General features: G+C 39.1%; 1 protein-coding gene across 1 annotated transcript in view; it reads right to left on the bottom strand.

Moving 5' to 3' along the window:
• Positions 1-24,805, bottom strand: part of Hr96 (Nuclear hormone receptor HR96) — a 120,265-nt gene that overhangs the window by 20,980 nt on the left and 74,480 nt on the right. The window contains exon 4 of the mRNA XM_090373429.1: positions 11,737-11,903. Within this exon, the coding sequence (XP_090229555.1) occupies positions 11,737-11,871 (135 nt within the window). The 5' untranslated portion in view covers positions 11,872-11,903. The remainder of the gene's footprint in view (positions 1-11,736; positions 11,904-24,805) is intronic.

Here is a 24,805-nt window from a genome sequence, read left to right as displayed (position 1 = left end):
CTTGATCAATTAAATAATTCGTCTAATTACTTACAAAGTAAACGATCCGATAGTGGATTTTTAGAGTTTTCAAATGAATCAAAACAGTTAGCCGAAATATTGGAAACCAAAACTAAATTTCCTGATGTCTCACTTAAATGTCGACATAAAAAGAAAATTCAATTTGAATCATTTGATTATAAAAACCCAGATGAAGGCATAAACGATGCACAGTTAAATTTTAAAATTAATTTTTTTTTTCAATACTAGACACAATAAATTCTGTTAAAGACAGGTTTGATTTATTAAGAACACAGTGATGATTTCAATATTTTTATGACATACATAATTTTAAAGCACATAGATCAAGAAATTCTAAAATGTTGTAAAGATTCGCAAAATAAATTAACAGACGATATCAAGAAAAAGGATATCGATGCCATTGACATGACCAATGCAACAGCTCAATTAAAGGTACTTAAAAATATTTTTAAACCAGATTTGATAGTAACAGAAGTATTAGAGTATATTTTTGAAAATAATTTATGCACCACTTTTCCAAATGCAGTGGTTGCTCTAATTTTTTTTAAAAATTAGAGTTGTGAGTTGCAGGCTACGAAAAAACGATAAGTGTTTGCCTTTTTATTTACATAATTGTTATTTTATATTGTACTTAATACGTAGTCTTATAGTTATAGTTACGTTGGTTATTTTTATTTTAATTTAGATAAACTTGATCCTTGGTCCTTGAGGTTGTCACAGACATTCTCTCAGATATGCCAGACAAGCCGTTCTTGCTACCTGGGAGTCAAACGCTGACGGAACTGATATTCGGGTGACACTCAAGTAAAAGTGGACCCAATTTCGGCGAAGTCCAGACGGTCTATGACAGCCAAATCCTCTGCTTGCACCTTCACGATGGTAGGACTGTTAGTAATCCTGGGTATAACCTTCATGCACAAGTACACGGTGGGTGACCACCCAGGTGTGAACCAACGTAAGCAGGGGTGGAGGTGTGGCGCCCACACCACATGGAGGAACGCCGCCCCTCTATGTTACCAGGCAGTACTAGGTGGTAGATGACTCATCAACCGGTGAAATACCACCACTTTGCTTATTGGAGGCTTGAAGTGGTGGAACCCATGTTTAGTCTCTAGAGCTAAGTTCCGGCCAACCCTTCCCTATCTCTTCCATCATGCAGTATGATTGATGATTTTTGAGGTTATGATGAATGTCATGGTGAGATCCAATATTCCTTACATTTCGAGAGTACAGCTCTAAAACGGTGTTCGCAGGCCGGCCGCTAGTTAGTACACTGGACTGAACCTATTGGTAACTCTCTAGGAAGCTTCCGGATCAGCTAGTGTATAATCTTGCTACCTCTACTCTGCCAGATAGTGACTGGAGGGAGTCCGAGTAGTGTGTATGCGGGGAACATTGTCGAGGCCACGTTATGTCAAGGATCTGGGTATATTCTTACCACATGTACGGCATATCCAAAAATTTCATTACTTCATACAGCATGTCCCACCCACTTTTTCTTACTATTGAATACACCATGAATTGTCAAAATAATAAGAGTAAGCTTGTCTGCGAAAAGATCTAAACCTCCCAAGGACTTCCTAATTCATTTCACAAATATACGTGGTCTCAATTCTAATCTCAACGATGTCCATTTCCACTTGCAGTCTTCCAAACCCCATGTACTTTTTCTGACTGAATCTCAGTTATCAGTTGATTCAACTACTGCTCATCTCAGATGTCCAAATTATTTGCTGTATGATTCCTTTCGCCTCAAAGGTGGTACTTGTGCATATGTCCGTTCTGATATTCCCTGTCAGAGACTTGGCAATTTGGAATCTCCTCTCTTTGATCTTCTCTGGCTTAAAATCTCTCTACCTCATTGTGTAAAATTCATCTGTTGTCTCTACCGTTCTCCCAACTCCACTAATCACTTGGAGCTCTTTGACTTCCTCTCTTTGCAACTTGACTTTCTCCAGTCCAACTTTCCTAACAGTGAGGTAATTTTCCTTGGTGATTTTAACGTTAACAACTCCAGCTGGCTTCTGTTTTCTAGTCACACCGACCCAGCAGGTCGAGATGCTGAGGCTTTTGCAATTACTAATGACCTAGCACAGATTGTTCATTTACCTACAAGAATACCGGACAATCCTAATCATACAGCCAATACGCTTGATCTTTTTCTCACAAACAACCCTTCTAAGTACAAGGTTGAAGTGAGAGGTCCTTTAGGCACTTCAGACCACAACTTGGTGATTGCCTCTTCTCCAATGGAATCTTTATCTCAAGGCTATTCCCAACCTCGTATTGTTTGGCATTACAAGAATGCAAAATGGGATGACCTGCGAGACTTCTTTTCCTTGGTCTGATTACTGTTTCAAAACTTCTGATGTCAATGTTTGCTCAGATCGTGTCAGTGAAATTATTCTTGCAGGAATGGAATCCTTTATCCCACACTCCACTTTAAAATCTCGTCCTTTATCTAAACCTTGGTTTTCCAATAAATGTGCTAAGGCTGTCCAAGAGAAGAACGTTGCATATCGTAATTGGCTTGTTTCCAATTCTTCAGTTTCATTTTCTGCCTACACCAAAGCTCGCAACAATTGTAAAGCAGTTATTAATCAGTCCAAACTAGAGTTTGAACAGGCTAAGAGTAGAAAACTTGCTTCTTGCCCTAATGGTAGCCGAGCATTCTGGTCTCTTGCCAAAGCTATTGGCCGCAACTTTTGCCCATCTCTGCTCCCACCTCTGTCCAAACCAGATGGTTCTGTTGTCACTTCAGCCAAGGATAAAGCTGACCTGCTAGCATCCCATTTTTCTTCGAGCTCATGTATTAATGATCTTGGTAAAACACCTCCCACCATTCCTAACACGCTCCATTCAATGCCTCCTGTGGTCTTCCGTCAAAAGGATATCAGAAGGATTTTGTTGAACCTTGATGCTAAGAAAGCTCCAGGTCCTGATGGTATTTCTCCACTTGTTCTCAAAACCTGTGCTGAACTTACTCCTATTCTTTGCCGCCTTTTTTCACTTTCTTATTCCAAAGGTGTTTTTCCTTCTGCTTGGAAATTTGCTCATATACAGCCAGTTCCTAAAAAGGGTGACAAATCCCTCCCATCCAATTATCGTCCCATTGCAATTACTTCTACTCTTTCTAAAGTAATGGAGAAATCAATTAACCGCCAACTCTTAAACTACCTAGAAACCTTCCGTCTGATCAACGATCGCCAGTATGGATTCCGTCAGTGTCGATCAACTGGTGATATTCTGGCTTATGTTACCCATTTATGGACTAATTCAATGGAAAGGTTCGGTGAAACACAAGTAGTTGCTCTTGACATCTCAAAGGCTTTTGATCGTGTTTGGCATAAAGGTCTTCTAAACAAGCTTCCATCTTATGGTTTGCCAACTGTTTTTAGTAATTGGTTATCCAGTTTTCTCTCTGATCGCTCACTGAGGGTGATGGTAGATGGCTCTCTGTCTTCTAACTTCTCCACTAATGCCGGTGTCCCCCAAGGTTCAGTTCTTTCCCCCACCCTTTTCCTCTTGTATATCAATGACCTTCTTCCATTGACTGGAAATCCTATCCATAATTTTGCCGATGATAGCACATTGCATTCAACTTTCCATTTTGAGAAACCTTGTCCAGCTCAATCAGCTTCAAGTTCTCGAAAATCTGCTGCCAATTCCTTAAATGCCGATCTTCAGGTAATTCTCCAGTGGGGCAAAGACAACTTAGTTGATTTCAACCCTTCTAAAACTCAATCTTGTCTTATATCTCGCAAAAAGGATTCTTCTGCTCCTATGCTTATCTTTAGTGACACTCCGATTTCTAGGCAAAATGATATATCTCTTTTGGGGATTACCCTGACTTCTAATCTCTCTTGGCACAAGCACATTACAAATATTGCTTCCTCTGCATCTAAAAAACTTGGTTTTCTCTTTCGCTCTCGGCGTTATTTTTCTCCCAAACAGCTGCTCACTCTGCATAAATCGCAAATCCGCCCTGCCATGGAATATTGTTCCCACATCTGGGGTGGTGCCCCCAAAACCTCTCTCAGGCTTCTTGATTCCATTCAGAAGAGGGCAGTTAGGTTAATTAATGATTCATCTCTAACAGAGTCTCTCCACTCGCTTTCTCATAGACGCACTGTTTCTGCTGCATGCCTCTTCTACAGATACTTCCATGGGCACTGTTCTTCTGAATTGGCTTCTATAATTCCCGCTCTCTCTTTCAAAACAGTCCGAACACGTGCCGCCACCAGCCAACATCCATTTACTGTCCAACTTCAAACCCACAGAACCAACTTTTCATCTTCCTCATTTATTCATTCAACTGCCGTTTTCTGGAACAACCTTCCTTCATATGTATTTCCTGAAAATTACAATCTACAGAAGTTCAAGTCCAATATCAACAAATATCTTCTTTCGTCATCTCAACCTCCAACCCAAGCACGGTACTAAGTACTATAGGTTATAATACCTCTCGTGTTTGGGGTTCTCCTAAAAAAAAAAAAAAAAAAAAAAAACAATTTTTGTAGATATACGTAAAACCGTTATTTCATTCGAATCTTGCAGCCATTGTTTTTGTATATAGTGGTAGGGAATTCAAATTTTAATTGAGGTAGTTAGGTAGCTCTAACGTATAATTTATAGAGTAATACACTTCACTGTTTCTATTAGAGAGGGTAGTATTGACATTTAATTAATTTAATTTATTGATTTTATTAATTTAAAGTATCATGCCCCAAACTAGAGCAGCAAAGCAACGGGCACAAAGTGGCAGGAGTGCTGTGACTCGGGGGAGAACTGAGGTGAGGGCGATTCTCCAACGCATCAGAGCCTAAAAAAAAAAAAAAAAAAAAAAATGTGCGACTTGTGAAATGTTTGCCGAACTCTCTGGAACGGAACATGATATTGCCATGGGGATGTCTTTGTGTGTGCGCGATGTAAGGAAATCAGGCAACAACTCAGGGTTGTTATGGGCCTATGAGAGTTTGAAGGACAGGGTGGATGCCCGCGAAAGATCTAAATTGAGAGGCCCATCAGGCTCTCAGCTGCCCACGTCAATGCCAGAGCTTGCACTTGGTCATCACGCAAACACAGCGGCAACCCCCAAGGCAGAATGTGCTGGTCCCACAGGAACTAGTAGTTGTTGGTGACTCTATTGTCAGGGAAACGGGAAACATGCTTTGTAAAAAGGATAGGTGGAACAGGACCAGGGTATGTCTGCCAGGGGCAAAGGTTGATGACGTTGTAGAGCGGTATCATCTTTTAAGGCACAAAAGGTGATATAGTTGTACATGTTGGCACTAATGATATTAAGAGTAGGAGACCGGCAGAATTACTTAACAAGTACAGGTCACTGTTGAACAAAAGCCGAGAATTAGGGTTGAATTTGAAAGGGTCTGCAATTCTGCCCAGACACGATAGAAGATGAGAGCCTTGTCAATCAATTCGGCCCTAGAATGAATGTGCAAGGCTCAAGGGGTAGAATTTTTTTCAGCCTGGACTGTACTTGTTAAGAGGAGAGACTGCTTCTATAGGGATGGGATACACTTAAATAGAAAGGGTGCAAGAATATTTGCTGATGCTATCGAGGCAGTGTCAGGTGGGTCAGAAAACTGATAGCTTGGGGGGATACAAGGACTAACAGTTTAACAGTAGCCCTAGGCAGAGGTGAAGGTGATTCTTGCACAACTTCTATTAGAATAAGTAGCGACCTGGAGCGTGGGGGGTTTCAGGGACAGATGGCAGTCATCCTGAAATAGGTGGGTATATGGGATGTGTTAGGGTAACTAGGAATAGGAGTAGGAGCATGTATGCTTGCATGTATACCAATGCTAGAAGTATAGTAAATAACTTTGATGAATTTGAAGTGTTGGTCAAGACATCAAAGGTGGATATTGTTGAGATAGCAGAGACATGGTGTCACACACAGATATAAGGAATGCTCAACTGGAATTTGGGGAGTACAATGTGTACAGAAAGGATAGACAGGATAGAAAGGGAGGAGGTGTTATGCTGTTAATTAAGAAAAACATAAAATCAAAAGCAGTGCATCCAGTTGATATAGATGAACAGTGCACCGTTGAGTCAGCTTGGTGTGACATAAGCACTGCGAAAGCAAAAATAAGAGTAGGAGTGTGTTATAGGCCTAATGACTCGAATGAGTACAATGAACAATTGTACAGAGAAATAGAGTGGGCTAGTAAATCGGAATGTCTTATAATGGGATTTTAACTTCCCAGATATTGACGGGAACTTGCGGATTGGTCACTCACACACTAGTCAGACTTTTGTGGATTTATTGGATGATTGTTTTCTGCAGCAGCATGTTCAAGACGCAACCAGAGAAAGTAATACTCTTGATCTGGTTATCAGCAGTGACCATTCGTGTATTAAGAATTTGCAGATAAAGGAACCACTAGGTAGCAGTGATCACAGTGTACTGATGTGGGATTTACTTAAAAATTTAATTACCATCAGGGGTAAAGGAAAGGGTTTTTGCTTCCGTAAAGGTGAGTACAGTGGGATAAACAACAGTAAATTCTAAGTGGGAAGCATTCAAGGAATTAATCGTGGATGCTACTAAAAGTTTCATACCTATTAAGAAATATTGTTCAAGGTTTAGGCCTAAATGGTTATCTAATGAAATAATGAGACATATGGCAGAGAAGAAAAATGCATGAGATGCATATAAATTTTCAAGCGACTCAGAAGCCTATGGCAGATATAAGCTAGTCTGTAATCAGGTTACAAAGGAGGTTAGGCAGGCGAAGGCTGATTACGAGAAATCCTTGGCAAAGGATGCAAATAAAAACAACAAAGACTTCTTTACTTATGTAAACTCTAGAAGGAAGGGGATGAATCAGATCGGTTCACTTGATATTAATGGTTTGACTGGTTGACTGGTGCTGATCCTGCTCACATAGCTGACAAACTGAATGAGTATTTTGCATCTACATTCACACATGAGGAATTCTGTAAGGAAGAGGAGTACAGAAGTTTACTAAACTCTAACAGAGAGTTAAATGATTTTGTAATAACTGAGAGCAAAGTGGAGGAGAAATTGTTAAAGTTAAACATAAAAAAAGGGACCTGTTGGGGATGGAATCTATCCAGTTATATTGAAGGAGAGGTTTAAAAGGAAAGGATGCTGTTGTAATTATGACAGCATCCTTAGATTCAGGGGAGGTGCCCATGGACTGGAGATGTGCAAATGTATCCACATTTCACAGAATAGTTCAGACAGAAAGCATGGGTTTATTAAAGGGAGGTCTTGTCTGGCCAATTTGTTTGTGTACATACTACGATGTGGTCACAAAGGAACTGGATGATAAAATAATTTTGATATCATATCCTTGGATTTAAGGAAATCTCTTGATACTGTTGGACATGGAAGACTGCTGTACAAATTGGAGCGGCACTGTATTAAGGGCAAGTTGCTACAATGGATAAAGGGACGGTTGAATGGGAGAAGACAGAGAGTGGTCATAAATAGACATTGCTCTTCGTGGACTAACGTTATTGGTGGAGTCCCCCAGGGTTCAGTGCTGGGCCCATTGTTGTTTTGTGTATTTATCAATGATATCGATGAAGGTATATCAGGCTTAATGTCCAAGTTTGCAGATGATACCAAAGGTTGGCAGGGTTGTTAATGACAGTAAAGGCAGTATGTTGCTGCAACAGGATCTAGAAAAGTTAGGCAGATGGGCTGAGAAGTGGCAACTGAAGTTCAACATAGACAAATGCAAAGTACTGCATATGGGTAGCAGAACCCAGGAGAATGTACAAACTCTGTGGTATACACTCAGGGAATGACGAATGAAAAAGACCTATTTATCTCCTTTTGGGGGTAATTTTGCATTCAGATATGAAGTTCTCTGAGCAGTGCACCTGGGCTGCCAGAGCAGGTCATGAAGCTTTGTCAATATATAGGAATTTTGCTAGCAGAAACAAGGAGGTGATTATCTCTTTGTGTAAGGCAATGGTCAGGCCTCACATTGAGTACTGCATACAGGTATGGAGGCCTCATTTTAGGAAGGATGTACAGTTGCTTGAATGAGTACAAAGAAGGGCAACAAGATTGGTGAGAGGAAAGAAGGGGTGCTCTTATCAAGAAAGGCTTAAGTACTGTAAGTTGCAACATCTTGAGACTATGCACTTGTGAGGTGATCTGATTGAGGTGTATAAGGCCTTGAATGATTTGAGTTGGCTCAATGCTGATGGGATTCTTCCTCTTGCTAAGATCACCTGAGAGGACATAAATTCAAATTGAGGAAAGACTTGTAGAATAGATGTGCAAAAATTTGCCTTTAGTCAGCGGGTATTTGATTGCTGGAACAAACTTACACCTGTCATTACGGAAGTTGACAGCTTAAATAAAATCAAGGCTGAACTAGACAAATGTTTGGAGTGAATGGATGGGTGAAATGGGAAGGGTTTGGTTTTTTTTTGGCCGATGCTGTATAAGCTTGCTTTCTTGAATCATATGCCTCTATTAATGTTAATACTTTACCATATGTTTAATATTTCCTCCATTTTTACTCTAATCAGGTTCTTGAAGGTCTACGTCAATATTTATAATGATGTGACAGCTTGCTCAGATTACAAACCTGAGGGGGCACAGATTCAAATTGGGGAAAGACAGTTGCAGAACAGATGTGTGGAAGTTTGCCTTTAATCAGCAGGTAGTTGCTTGCCGGAACAGGCTTCCATCTGTTGTTGTGGAATTTGATAGCTTAAATAAATTTAAGGCTGAACTAGACAAACATTTGGAGTGTCTGGATGGGTGAAATTGGAAGGTTTTTTTTTTTTTTTTTTTTGGCTGATGCTGTATAAGCTTGCTTTCTTGTATCATATGCATCAACTAATGCTAATGCTATCCAAGACATTCTTTTATATAGATATATTGATGATTTATGCATGCTCAATTGTCCAAATTTTCTTGATATTTTTGGCTACCTATATTCACCGGAACTTACTGGGGGGAAAAAAAAAAAAAAAAAAAAAAAACTTTTTTTTTTGTAACCAAAAAGCCAATTATTTGGACTTGGACATTAATATTGATAATGGGTCTGCAATCATAAACAGTTTTTTAAAATAAATGTGATGCATTTATTTTTGATGGTTAACTTTACACATTGGCTATATAATCTTTCAAAAAGTGTTCGTTCCAATATCATTCTTTCTCAATGTATCAGTATTACCACCATTGTAGTGATTCCAATATGGCTATTTTTTTTTTTTTTTTTTTTTTTTTTTTAAATCGTATGATGTGAGCAATACACAAAGGAATCAGTTTTTTCCTGCTTCCTTCGTGTATCATGGCCATGAGATCCAACTGGATAGTGCAACACCATCGTGATATCCAAGCCCGAGGCAGGATTCGAACCCGCAACCTTTGGGTTGCCAGGCAGGCACTTTGCCCACCCGGCTAGCCCGGTTGGCAATATGGCTATTAATAACATTAGTTAACTTTAATCCTAATATTATAAATTTTAAAAAATTATTACCTGATCATATCACTATCATATTCTATTAATCAAATTCTTAACTAGCCTACATTTTGATTTTTATCAAATTATATTTGCTTTTATCTTTTTTGGCCTTTGGCTGTTATACTTCTAGCTCAGCAGGTTATTCAGTTAATTTCTTTCCTCCCCATCTTATTTTCTGGTTTACATTCTGTACAAATTATCCACCTGGTTGTTTTGGTGTCCTACACCATTGTTGTTGTTGTTATTATTTGGTTTTTAGGAGCATTAGCAACTAAGGCCATATTGCTCTGGTGCGGTGGTCATTCCCTGACCTTTCCGCATGCTCCGTATTTGGTGGTGACAGGCTCGAACCCCGGTCTAATCAAGAAGCGTGTGTGCTACGCACTGCTGCTCCTTCCCACCTGGCTACGGAGGCGCCTGTCCTACAGCATGGCAAGCTTGTACCTATGAATGCATTATGCAGAATGCCTATATACAGATCACTTTACCCTTGACCACTTTGGCATTTTTTAAAAAATATTGTTTTCTTATACCTTTTTTTAAATCCATGCTTGCATAACTCTGTCCGAGGTCCTTTCTAAAGGAACAGGATTTGCATCCCAAAACTACCTATGCCATCATCTCATTTATTCCATATTTCCAATTTTCCTATATTTCCACAATAGGAAAGTAAAAAGTAAAAATTACTTTTTACTTTCCTATATTGTTCTTTTTATTTCTCATGAGCCATTAGTTTTACAAATGTGTAGCGAAAAACTATATTCTTCCTATGCTACCTCATTTTTCTCTCCTTCACAATCTTTTTCACTGTATATTTACTTCTTTTACTCTTCTGGGTTGTATTTATCATGATTTTAACCTCTTGCTTTCATTGTTTTTTTTCTTTTTTTTTTTATTGTTTAAGGTTGCTTGTTTTATTTTTATGTTCTTTTACTGTCTTATCCATACATTTTCTTTTGTTCTTCTGTGAGGGCAAATGTGAACCATAAGCAAGCATTATATATTTTCTCCCCCATATTATCTCCTTTTGGCCTTTACCTTTTATATTTCAAATTCTCCCTTTTTTACCATTTTTTATTTTGTACTTTTCTATGGCACTTGCTATACATTGTGTTTACACGCACACAGCATTGGTGTACATGAAAGTATATATGCACCTGTTCTTATTCTTAGCTTTCATAACACAGCCCACATATTTACTTGTTCGACGTTGATGAATATGTATCAGACTTACTGTCTACATTTGCAGATAATACAACAGTTGGCAGGGTGGTTAATGACATGAATCAAAGTTGAATGAAAATTGACTTGTGAATTGGCAGTTGAGGTTTAACCTTGATAACTGCAAGCTTGCATTTATCGATGTTAACCCCTCAGGACAACAGTAATAACAAACTAATTGTGTGGTAATACTCGAGGTGGTGGAACCTAAGGTAATTGCACAGTTGGAGATGAATTTCTGTGAGCAGTGCACACAACTACTAGGATAGCTCACTGGGTTCCATCATTGATATACAAGAAATTTACAGCAGGGACAAGGTGATTATCCCATTATAAAAGGCAATGGTTGTGCCAAATCTTGAGTACTGCAAACAGGTTTGGAAGCTTCATTTTAGGATGGATGTAGATCTGTTGGAACAGTTGAACAGATGAGCAAAAGTTTTAGATCACTGGAACATAAAATAAGAGCTAAAGAACGTAATTCATCCCAGACAGTAGATGCAACTAGAAAATATATTACTATTACAGTCAGTCATTACACAGTCATAGCTCCTATCTTGAATAACTTTATATAACAACCTATAAGTGTTGTTTGAATGCTTTATCTGTTTGATACATTTTTAAATATTTCTAAATTTGGCCTTTCTGAAGTAGTTACTTTAAACAAAAATTTCAAAATACTAGTGCTCAACCTAATAATTTAACAAATGGATAATTTATTTTAATATTTCACAAACTTGCTTTGGAATTTTTAATGTGTACAGTGATGATATTTAAAAAATATACCACTTCCTTAATGCTGCATCATGCAGAAATGAAAAATAAAACAGAAGATAAAAAACTTAATAAACAGTAACAATGGCTGGCAATCTAGGGCCACAGCGATTGGGGGATCTCTGCTGGAAAATAAGGAAGGGGAAGCAGAAATTAACCCTTACCCCCAGACACTGTGACCCTCACTACATCAATCTGGCAACCCAAATATCATTTAAGAAGTCTTTTTATAGCATACCTTTGTTTTTAATGCATTTCTCCTAAAAAAGGCCTTGCAGGATTCACAGGTAACAGCATTAAAATTATTGCCTAAAGCTTTATCTCCACAAACTCTACAGATTTTTTCTTCTCCTTTTCTTCCATCCTCAGCCATGATATGTTTTGATATTTGGTCAGTTATTCTACCTGAAGAGAAAAAATTCCTAATCATGAAAATAATATGGTAAGGGTATGCTCATACAAACTTATTAATATGGGCAACAGCTATGAGATGTGAATGCTAGATATTTACTTGCTTGCACTCTCTCTATATATATAATAATAATAATACTACACAACATTAGTCAGACTGGGCTTATTGTTAAATAAAATTAGCATTAAATTTAATGGAGTTTTTTTTTTTTATGAAAAAATATAGTACTAAGTACTATATTTTTTGACATTAGACTTGAACTTCTGCAGATTGTAATTTTCAGGAAATAAATATGAAGGAAGGTTGTTCCAGAAAACAGAAGTTGAAGGAATAAATGAGGAAGAAGAAAAGTTCGTTCTGTGATTTTGAAGTTGGACAATAAAAAGATGTTGACTGGTTGTGGCATGTGTTTGGACTGCTTTGGAAGAGAGAGAGAGAGAGAGAGAGAGAGAGAGAGAGAGCGCAGAATTATAGAAGTCAATTCAGAAGAACGGTGTCCACAAAAGTATCTATAGAAAAGGCATGCAGCAGAAACAGAAAATCTGAGACAGAGAGTGGAGAGCCTCTGTTAGAGATGAGTCAACCTAACTGTCCTCTTTTGAATGGAATCTAGAAGCCTGAGAGAGGTTTTGGAGGCACCTTCACAAATGTGGGAACAATATTCTATGGCAGGGTGGATTTCCAATTTGTACAGAGTAAACAGCTGTTTGGAAGAAAAGTAACACTAAGAGCGAAAAAGAAAAATGTTTTTTAAATGCAGAGGAAGCAATATGAGTGGGTATCAGAAAGTCTGTACCCTGACCTAAATAAATCATTAGTAGAAAGATGCTGTTTTGAATATAAGTTGTCTACATATTCAATAACTAACATCTGAAATTTCATTCCCATAGGTGATCATACACCAGAGGTGGAGCCCGGAATCTGAGTAAGGATGCTATGGTTGACAAAGTGGAGTATCGGGCTGTGATCAAGTTCCTGCATTTGAAGGGCAAGAAAGCTCAGAAAATTGACAAAGAAATTAAAACTGTGTATGGGCAGAATTGTCCATCCTATGACACTGTAAAAAAGTGTGTTTGAAGAGGCAAGAAAGGGAACGCCATCAATATCCACAGAGAGTGAGACAGTTGTATAGGTGCTAACTCACTCAGCACCAGCTGAGTGAGAGATGTATGACAATTCATATCACCGCAAAAGCAGCGGGGATTAGTTATGGGTCTGCCCACAGCATTTTACACGACCATCTGCACATGTCTAAGGTCTCCACACAAAGGGTTCCAAAATTGCTGACGCCTTTTGCAGAAGCAATGTCAAATGCAATGTTCTAGCCAACTGTTGGATTTGTGTAATGCGGATGTTGAGAAATTTTTTGATCGGCTGGTGATAAACGATGAATGCTTGGTATACCAGTATGATCCAGAAACTAAAGACATGTCAAAGCAGTGGAAGCACACCTCCTCCCCATCTCCCAAAAAAGGCAAAGACCACTCCACCTGCGAAGAAGGTGATGTTGTCTGTGTTTTGGGACAGAAAAGGGAACCATGAGATTCCCTTTTCTCGTGGTTCCACAGATCCAAAGAATACTACAGAAATCTTTTTAAAAAGTTACATGATGCTTTGAAAAGACATGGAACGTTAACCAAAGGTGTCTATCTTCTGTCAGACAATGCACTGGTTCAGACAGCCATTGCCAACATCAACTTTGTTGCCCAGTGCAGCTTCGAACTAATGCAGCATCCATGCTATTCTCCTGACCTAGCACCATCACACTTCTTGTTTTGAGAAATGAAGAAACCATTGCGAGGACGCCACTTTGATTCGTCTTAGGAAGTCATCAGTGAAGTGGAATCGTGATTTCAGGCAAAAAGTGCAGACTTCTATGATCAAGGCATTAAACAACTGATCCATAGATGGGAGAAATGTGTTACTAACATGGAGAGTACACAGAACAGGATTAAATTTCCTGTGAAGTTTCAACTTTCTATGGCTACTATATCTAGGTAAGGGTACAAATTTTTGATACCCCCTCGTATTTGTAATGCGCTTATGCCAAGAGATTAAACGTGAGGGTAATCCCCAATAGATCTTGCTTAGAAATTGGAGTGTCATCAAAAATAAGCATAGGAGCAGATGAATCCTTTTTTTTTTTTTTTTTTTTTTTTTTTACGAGATATAAGACAACAGTGAGTTTTAGAACGATTGAAATCAACTAAGTTATCTTTGCCCCATTGGAGATCAGCATTTAAGGAATTGGTAATGATTATTCAAGAAGTTGAAGCTGATAGTGCAGGGCAAGGTTTCTCAAACTGGACAGTGGAATGCAATGTGCTATCATCAGCAAAAATATGGATAGGACTTCTGGGCAATGGAAGAAGGTCATTAATATACAAGAGGAAAAGAGTGGGAGAAAGAACTGAACCTTGGGGAGCACCAGCATTAGTGGAGAAATTAGAAGACAGAGAGCCATCTACCATCACCCTCAGTGAGCTGTCAGAGAAAAAACTGGATAACCAATTGCAAAAAACAGTTGGCAAACCATAAGATGAAAGCTTGTTTAGAAAACCCTTATGCCAAACACAATCAAAAGCCTTTGAGATGTCAAGAGCAACTGCTTGTGTTTCACCGAACTTTTCCATTGAATTTGTAACATAATGGGTAACAAGCCAGTATATCACCAGTGAATTGACACTGGTTGAATCTATACTGGCAGTTGTTGATTAGATGGAAGGTTTCTAGAAAGTTTAAGAGTTGGCAATTAATAGATTTCTCCATTACTTTAGAAATAGTAGAAGTAATTGCAATGGAACAATAATTGGTTGGAAGGGATTTGTCCCTCTTTTTAGGAACTAGTTGAATATGAGCAAATTCCTAAGCAGAAGGAAAAACACCTTTGGAATAAGAAAGTTAAAAAAAGCAACACAGAACAGGAGTATAGGCTCAAGAGCATAGGTTTTAAGAACAAGTGGAGAACCTGGAGCTTTCTTAGCATTAAGATTCATCAAAATCCTTCTGACATCCTTTTGATGGATGGCCACAGGAGACACTGAATGGAGTGTACTGGGAATGGTGGGAGGTGGCTTACCAAGATCTTTAACACGCAAGTTGGAAGAAAAATAGGAAGCTAGCAGATCAGCTTTATCCTTGGCTGAAGTGGCAATAGAACCATCTGGTTCTGACAGAGATGGGAACAGAAATGGACAAAATGCGGCCAATAGCTTTGGCAAAAGACCAGAATGTTTGGACAAGAAGTAAGTTTTCTACTCTTAGCCTGTTCGAAAAAATCTAGTTTGGACTGATTAATAATTGCTTTACAATTGTTGCGTTCTTCGGTGTAGACAGAAAATGAAACCGAAGATTTGGAATCAAGCCAATTATGATATGCAACATTCATCTCTTGAACAGCCTCACCGCATTTATTGGAAAACCAAGGTTTATATAAAGGACGAGCTTTTAAGGTAGAATGTGGAATAAAGGATTCCGTCACTACAAGAATAAGTTCACTGACATGATCTAGGCAAACGCGTTGACATCAGAAGTTTTGAAACTGTAATCTGACCAAGGAAAAGAAGAAAATCGCACAGATCATCCCATTTTTTTTACTAGAATAGCAGACAATCCTAACCACACAGCAAAAGTGCTGTGTGCTTAGGATTATCTGCTATTCTAGTAGGTAAATGAACAATCTGTGCAAGGTCATTAGTAATTGCAAAAGCCTCAGCATCTCAACCAGCTGGGTCTGTGTGACTAGGAAACTGAAGCCAACTGGAGTTGTGAATGTTAAAATCACCAAGGAAAATTACCTCACTGTTCGGAAAGTTGGACTGCAGAAAGTCAAGTTTCAAAGAGGGGACGTCAAAAAGCTCCAAGCGATTAGTGGAGTTCGGAGAATGATAGATGCAACAGATGAATTTGACGGAATGTGGCAGAGAGATTTTAAATCAGAAAAGATCAAAAAGAGGAGATTCCAAATTACAGTCTCTGACAGAGAATGGTCAGAGTGGACATATGCACAAGTACCGTCTTTGAAGAGAAAGGAATCAAACAGCGAATAATTCGGACAATTGAGATGAGCAGTGGTTGAATCAACCAATAACCGGGATTCCGAAAAAAAAAAAGTACATGGGGTTTGACAAACCCCATGTACTTTTTGTGAAAATTTGTGAAAAAAATGAGTAAGTGTGTGTGAGGTTTAGATCTCAATGTACACTGTTATATACCATCTGGCTTCTCTCATATTGTGAAGTTATATTTCATAACTGGGTTGTCACTTATTGCAACTCCAGGGTACCTATCCACCCACCTATGATAGGCCAAATAGCCTTGAAACGGTTGTCTGTGTGGTAGTATCCACTGAGAATAAGTAACAATAGTTTTCTCCACTGGTGAAGCATTGCTTATTCGAGGTAGTGCAATATCAGGCAACTCACTGTGAAGGTATTGAAGTTAAACATAAGGAAGGCATCTGAGGTGGATGGCATCTATCCAGTTATATTAAAGGAGGCAGAAGAGGAAGTAAGCAAATCCTTAGCCATAATTATGAAAGCTTCCTAGGCAGGGGCATTCCTAGAGTATGGGGTGAACGGGTGCCAATTGAAATCTGGTGCACCCTCCTTTAAAATTTTCTGTATGAAAGTTTCAGGTTTTCAGGTACCCCTTGAAAATTAGTGCCTGGGTGCAGTGCACCCTCGGGACAACCCACCCCTGTTACTAGGCCTCAGGTAAGGGCCCCCCATGGACTGGAGATGTGCAAATGGCACCTCCATAGCCAGGTGGGCAGGAGCAGCAGTGCATAGCACACGCTTCTTGATTAGACCGGGGTTCGAACCAGTGACCACCAAATATGGAGGATGCGGAAAGGTCAGGGAATGACCACCGCATATCCCCGGAGCAATATGGCCTTAGTTGCTAATGTTCCTAAAAACCAAATAACAAACATAACATGTGCAAATGTGATCCTAATTAGCATAGGCATATGGTGCAAAAAAAATGCAAGTTTAAATAGCATCAGCCAAAAAAAAAAAAAAAAAAAAAATCCCTTCCTATTTCACTCATCCATTCACTCCAAAAGTTTGTCTAGTAAAGCCTTGAATTTATTTCAGCTGTCAACTCTCAACAAATAACAGATGGAAGCTTGTTCCAGCATTCAACCACCCTAAAGACAAATGGCTAAAGACAAATTTCTGCACAGCTCTTCTACAACTGTCTTTTCTCAATTTGAATTTATGCCACCTCAGGTGGAATCTGAGAAAGAGGAAGAATCCCATCAGCATTGAGCTTGCTCAAACCAATCAAAGTCTTATACAACTCAATCAGATCACCTTGCAGGTACCTAGTCTCCAGACGCTGCCATTTGCAGAACTTAAGCCTACCTTGGTAACAGCAACCAAGGTAGGCTTCCTTACACTCACCAATCTCGTTGCCCTTCTCTGTACTCATTCTCGTAGCGCAACCAATTTCCTAAAATGAGGCTTCCAGACCTGTATGCAGTACTCAAAATGTGGCCTGACAATTGCCGTATACAAGGGGATAATCACCTCATTATCCCAGCTAGCAAAATTCCTAAATATCATTGACAAGAACCCATCAGATACTCTTGCAGCCTGTTTGCACTTTTCAGAAAACTTCAGAATGAAAAAGACGTGAGGATAATTCTACTCTACCCTACGTGTAGTACCACAGTTAGTATGTTACTCTGGGGTTATTGTTACCCATATGCAGTAATTTGCATTTGTCAATGTTAAACTGCAGTTGCCACTTCTCAGCCCATCTACTAAACTTTTATAGATCCTGTTTCAGTAGTGTGCCATCCTTACTGTCATTAACAACACTACCAACCTTCATATTATCTGCAAACTTGGAAATTAAGTCTGATATACCTTCATCAATATCATAGATAAATAAAGAAAACAACAATGGGCCTAATGCAAACCCCTGGAGAACTTCACTAATAACATTAGTCCATGAAGAGCAGTGTCATTTGATTACCACACTCTGTCTTCTCCCACTCAATTATCCTTTTATCCATTGTAGCAACTTGTCCATAACTCCAATTTGAACAGTAATCTTCCATGTGCAACAGTATCAAAAGATTCCTGAAATCCAAGTACAGTCAGTCCTCGTATAACACGTGTTTACACTACACGAATTCAATCTTACATGATTTATAAATTGGGGAATGATATTGTATATAACACGAACCGAATTCGCTTATGCACAATTGGCCTTTGGGTTTACAAGAAATGGCAGTCAAATGTGGAATCACCACAACTGAATGCAACACGATAGGAATGAAGAGAAGATTCTGAAAATGTATTTATGTTTTTTTATATCAGTGAAGGGGAAACACATTTCACCATAATAAAGTAAAAACCCACACAATTTCAGCTATAGGTATTATCGCAAATGCAATTAGATCAAGTTTACCACCTGTTTATAACAGATTCCACTATCAGAAATGAAACTGGAAATTGTTTTTATTGTTTTATGGTATTGACCTCCAGAAATCTGCTTTAGTAAAATGTGAGCTAGTGAGGTGTTAATAGTGTGTCTCTGCTTTCACGGTTTTGTTTATTCAGTTGCTACACGCGTGCAGCTTTGTTTATGTGTATCAAGTGTGCCTCCTCATTTTGTAATTGCATTTTATTCCCTAAAAATGAGTAAAATACTTAAAAGTTGTGAAAAGGAAGTGTCCTGGTGAAGACACTACAGATTCAGACAGAAAAAGAAAAGCAATATCGATAGACAGAGGTGGACTGGGTCAAAATTCTTACCCAGGAAAATTTGTAGCAGCCTCATACTAGCATTTATGGCCAAAAACACCGGCCTCTATCATCTTCTGGCCTCCGGCCCACCGGGGTTTCCCCGGTATGGCCAGTTCGCCTTTGTCGATAGAGAAAAAATATGAAATTGTGAAATGCTTTGAGCGAAATGAAAGAACATGTGATATTGCACATGCTACAGGCCTAAATGAGGCAATGCTGAGAATTAGAAAGAATGCGAAGAAAATAAAAACAACTTTCATAACAGGAACAACTCAAAGTGTAACAAAATCCATTAGATCAAGAAAAAGAATTGGAAGAGATGGAATGGCTATCACCTGTTTGGACAGAAGATCGAACAAAGAACAAGTTTGCTTACGATAGAAGCAAAAGCATTAGCAATATTTTCTTTGGTAATAGTTGTAATAAAATACTTACGTATTTTATTATGATTATTTATTGTGTTTGGAAATGTTTTGGTTACAAATGAGTTTTTAATCTTAGGTGGTCGGCACCTAACCCTATTTTTTCCCATAGGGCCAGGCGCCTCCGTAGCACACGCTTCTTGATTAGACCGGGGTTCGAGCCCGTCACCGATACGGAGGATGCGGAAAGGTCATTCAGGGAATGACCACCGCATATCCCGGAGCAATATGGCCTTAGTTGCTAATGCTCCTAAAAAAAAAAAAAAAAAAAAAACCAAAAACCAAACCCATAGGGCCTGTTATTTATATTGCAAGAGGATTTCTAGGAACACAACTGTCGTAGTAGTAGTGGCATGTGAGGCAAGAAAGCAAGTGTATGGAGCTTATGCAGCATCAGCCAAAAAAATTTACAAAACAATTCCCTCTAAATGTTTGTCCAGTTCCTACTTAAATTTATTTAACCTATCAACTTCCACAATGACAGATGGAAGTTTGTTCCAGCAATTAACCTCCAGCTTACTAAAGGCAAATTTCCACACATCTATTCTACATCTGTCTTTCCTCAATTTGAATTTATGTCCCCCTTAGGTTCGTAGTCTGAACAAGTGGAAGAATCCCATCAGAATTCGGCGTGCTCAACCCAATCAAGGCCTTATACATCTCTATCAGATCACCTTGCAGGTGCCTACTCTCCAGCCGCTGCAATTTGCAGAACTTAAGCCTCTCTTTGTAAGAGGATCCCTTCATTACCCTCACCAATCTTGTTGCCCTTCTCTATACATGCTCAAGCAAATCTACATCCTTCCTAAAACGAGGCCTCCAGACCTGTACACAGTACCCAAGGCGTGGTACCCAAGACCATTGCCTTATACAGAGGGACAATCACCTCCTTTTTGCTGCTAGCAAAATTCCTGTATATCATTGACAAAACCCCATGACCTGCCCTGGCAGCCTGTCTGCACTGCTCAGAAAACTTCATATCTGACTGCACAATTACACCCAGGTCTTTTTCATTATATGAGGAATATAATGAAATTTCGTGCTATATGAGGAATGACTATATGATATCAAAATTATATTTTGCATCCAGTTCCTTTGTGACCATATCATAGTATCCAAACAAATTGGTCAGACAAGACTTCCCCTTAACAAACCAGTGATGCCATTATTTTCCCTGCAACAGAAGTTAAACTAACAGTTCTGTAATTACTCGTGTCACCTTTCGACCTCCCTTTGTGAACTGAGGATACATTTGCACATCTCGAATCTGTGGGGACCTCCCCTGAGTTCATGGATGCCCTCATAATCGTGGCTAAGGATGTACTTACTTCCTTTGCTGCCTCCTTTAATATAACTGGATAGATCACATCCACCCCTTATGATGCCTTCCTTATGGTTAACTTCAGCAATTTCTCCTCCAATTTGCTCTCAGTTATCACAAAATCATTTAAATCCCTTCCACATCCACCCAGGTGCCTTCCTTATGTTTAACTTCAGCAATTTCTCCTCCAATTTGCTCTCAGTTAGCACAAAATCATTTAACTCCCTTCCACATCCACCCCAGGTGCCTTCCTTATGTTTAACTTCAGCAATTTCTCCTCCAATTTGCTCTCAGTTATTACAAAACCATTTAACTCCCTGTCAGCATTTGATAAGCTTCTGTGCTACTCTTCCATACAGAATTTCTCATGTGTGAAAGTATATGCAAAAAAAAAAAGTTTGTCAGCTACCTCAGCAGAATCCACAACAATCGAATCATCAATATCCATTGGACAAATCTGATTCGTCCGCTTCCTTCTAGAGCTTACATATATAAAGAAGGCTTTACTATTTTAGCATTAGCATTAGTAGAGGCATATGATACAAGAAAGCAAACTTATGCAGCATCAGCCAAAACAAAAAAAAAAAAAAAAAACAACTACCATTTCACCCCTCCATTCGTTCCAAATACCTGTCCAGCTCAGCCTTAAATTTATTTAGGCTATCAACTTCCACAACAAAGGATGGAAGTCTGTTCCACCAACCAACTACCCGCTGGCTAAAGGCAAACTTCCACACATCTATCCTACATCTGTCTTTCCTCAATTTGAATTTATGCCCTCTCAGGTGATTATTCTAAGCAAGAGAAAGAACCCTATCAGCATTGAGCATGCTCAAACCATTCAAGGTTTTATACACCTCAATCAGATCACCTCGCAGGTGCCTAGTCTCCAGACACTAATTTGCAAAATTTAAGCCTTTCTTCTTAAGAGCAACCCTTTGTTCCATTCACTAATCTTGTTGCCCTTCTCTGTACTCATTCCAACAGCTCTACATCCTTCTTAAAATGAGGCCTCCAGGCCTGTATACAGTACTCAAGGTGCGGCCTGACCATTGCCTTATAGAAAGGGATAATCACCTCCTTATCCCTGCTAGAAAAATTCCTGTATATCATTGACAAGACACCATGAGTTACTCTTGCAGCCCATCTGCACTGCTCAGAAAACTTCATATCTGCCTGCACAATTACCCCCAGGTCCTTTTCATTCTCTACCACTGTCAGTGTAGTACCACAGAGTTAATACATCACTCTGGTGTTACTGCTTCCCATATGTAGTACTTTACATTTGTCAATTTTAAACTTCATTTGCCACCTCTCAGCCCATCTGCTCAACTTTTCTAGATCCTGTTGCAGCAGTGTATTGTCATTAACGTCCTTAACAACCCTGCCAACCTTCGTATCGTCTGCAAACTTGGACATTAAGCTTGATATACCATCATCGATATTATTTATAAATACCGAAAACAATAATGGACCCAACACTGAACCCTGAGAGACTCCACTAATAACATTAGTCCACGATGAGCAGTGTCCATTGATTACCACTCTCTGGCTTCTGCCACTCAACCATCTCTTATCCATAGCAGCAATTTGCCTCCAATGCCACACTGCTCTAATTTGTGCAGCAGTCTTCCATGTGCAACAGTATCAAAAGCCTTTCTAAGATTCAAATATATGATATCAAAATTATTCTTTGCATCCAGTTCCTTTGTGACTACATCATAGTATCCAATAAAATTTGTCAGACAAGACTTCTCCTTTACAAAGCCATGCTGCGTCCTAGCCATAACTGAAGTCTTGTCTAGATGATCCTGCAATTCTTCTTTAACGAGTGCCTCCATTAATTTCCTTGGAACAGAAATTAAACTATCTCATATAATTTATGTCTTCTGATAATTTATGTGTGTCCCACACATTTTTCTTCTATGCCATAAGTCTTATTAGTTCATCTGACATCCATTTAGGCCTAAACCTTGAACAGTATTTCTTAGTTGGCATGAAAAGCCTAGTGGCTTCCAAGATTAATTCCTTGAATGCTTCCCATTTAGAATTTGCTGTTGGTAACATCATCAGTTGGTCTCACCTCACTGTATGGAATTGAAAATATCTCTGAGGCAACTGTAGATGGCTTTACAAAAGCAAAAATCCTTTCCTTTACCCCTAATTGGTAGTTACATTTTTGAGTCAATCCCACAGTAGCACACTGTGTTCACCTTATCTGCAGATTCTTAATGCATGAATAATCACTGCTGGTAATCAGATCAAAAATATTACTTCCTCTGGTTGCCTCCCGATCATGCTGCTGTAGAAAACAATCAACCAATAAATTCACAAAAGTCTTATTAATGTGAGTGACCAATCCACAAGTTCCAGTATATATCTGGGAAGTTAAAATCCCCCATTATAAGACAATTTAATTTACTGGCACAGTCTACTTCTTTGTTGTAGTCATCAGAGTCATTAGGCCTACAAGACATTCTTACTCTCAACTTTGCTTTTCCATTTCTTATGTCACACAAAACTGACTGAACATTGCACTGTCTGCCCATGTCAACTCTATGCACTTCCTTAGATTTTGTGTTTCATAACTAACAGCATCCCCCCTCCTCCCCTTCTGTCCTTTCTGTGCACATTGTACTCCCCGAATTCCAATTCTGAATTCCATATCTCTTTGTGATGCTATGTCTCTGATATACCAACAATATCTGCCTTTGATATCTTCATTAGCACTGAAATTGATCAAATTTATTTACTATACTCCTATAAATGAGTGAACATGCCAGTATACTTAGTTATTCTAACACAACCCATGTATTTACTTGTTCCATGATGACTGCCAGCAGGGCTAGAAATCCCAAACACCTTGCTTTCCAGGCTGTTGCTCTTTCCAATTCATAAAGGGTGACAAAAGTAATTACAGACTTTAGTTTAACTTCTGTTCCAGGGAAATTAATGGAGACACTGGGTAAAGAAGCACTGCAGGATCATCTAGACCAGACTGCAGTTATAGTTCAGATACAGCATGGGTTTGTTAAGGGGAAGTCTTGTCTGACCAATTTGATGGATACTATAAAGGACTCCATAGCCGAGTGGTCAGGAGCTTGATTGATTTTTGATTTATTTTGGGTTTATTGGCGCAAAAACAACTATGGTTATACTGCACCAAGAAACGATTAAAATAACAATAAGGATAAATTCTGGTAACCTTTAAAAAGGTTACTTCGTCAAATTGTTATTTATATATGTGTGTATATATTAATAGCTTTTAAAAATTTAAAAACTGCCGACACGTGGTCGTTGTCTGATAAAATCTGACTGAGTGTATAAGGCTCAGTCGGATGAGTAAAAGCATTAAAATGTATATTGCGAACATGGGTAAAATGAACGCAATCTATTAAAATATGCTTTAGAGTTAAAACGGTGTTGCAAGACTCGCACATAGGAGGGTCATCCGCCCTCAGCAGAAAAGAATGTGTCAAATGACTGTGTCCTATGCTTAGTCGAGCAAGAACAAATTCCTTGCTCCGATTCCTGCGCAGACTAGACTGCCATGTTTCTATTACAGGCTTTATTTGGTATAATTTATTTGTTCTCTGTCTGTGCCATAGTTCTTGCCATTGGGAATATATCTTGTTGCGTATTATTTGCCTGTAGTCTGTATAGGGGACTGACAGGCAACAATTATGAGTGGGTGTTGCTGATTTGGCTGCAGCGTCAGCCAAATCATTTCCCTTTATCCCAATGTGGCTAGGAATCCAGCAGAAGCGGATATCAAACTTGTATTCATGAAGAGAATGTATCTTCTGCTGAACCCGACAAAGAACTGGATGAGAATTGTGTCTCAGAGATAATAAAGCCTGTAATACACTCAAAGAGTCAGAATATATTATTAACCTTTGGAATTGACAAGTTCGAATGTGATCCAAGGCTAGCTCTATAGCATACAGCTCTGCAGTGTATATGCTGGATTCAGGAGGAATCTGCTGAGATATTATAGTGTCCGGAAAGACAGCAGCAGATCCTACGCACGATTCAGACTTCGAGCCGTCTGTATAAATGGGCAGGAAGTCTGAGTGCTCAGCTTGGTGTGCAGAGTAGAGCTTCTCGTAGACAGATGATGAGGTCTCAGACTTTACCCATTTCTTAAGGGAAAAGTCGCACGGTGGGGGATGAGCATGGCAGGGTGGAAGAATTTCTTTTCGTGTTTGTGCAACCTTGTCTACCATGATGTTAAACTCTGAATAGCTCTTGGGCACGAATGCCAAAAGGTCGGTTGGCAGTCTTACGTGTATTGTACAAGTTTTCCCAACGTGGCTCAAAAACGGATGTCCACGTAGGATGGTCTGGCAGGGATTTCAACTTTAAAGCATAGTTTAAAGACAACTGCTTACGTC

Source organism: Mastigoproctus giganteus, chromosome 5 (genome assembly GCF_048544385.1).
Source record: "Mastigoproctus giganteus isolate SK-2022 chromosome 5, ASM4854438v1, whole genome shotgun sequence".
Lineage (NCBI taxonomy): Eukaryota > Metazoa > Arthropoda > Arachnida > Uropygi > Thelyphonidae > Mastigoproctus > Mastigoproctus giganteus.
This window is presented reverse-complemented; position numbering and strand designations above follow the sequence as displayed.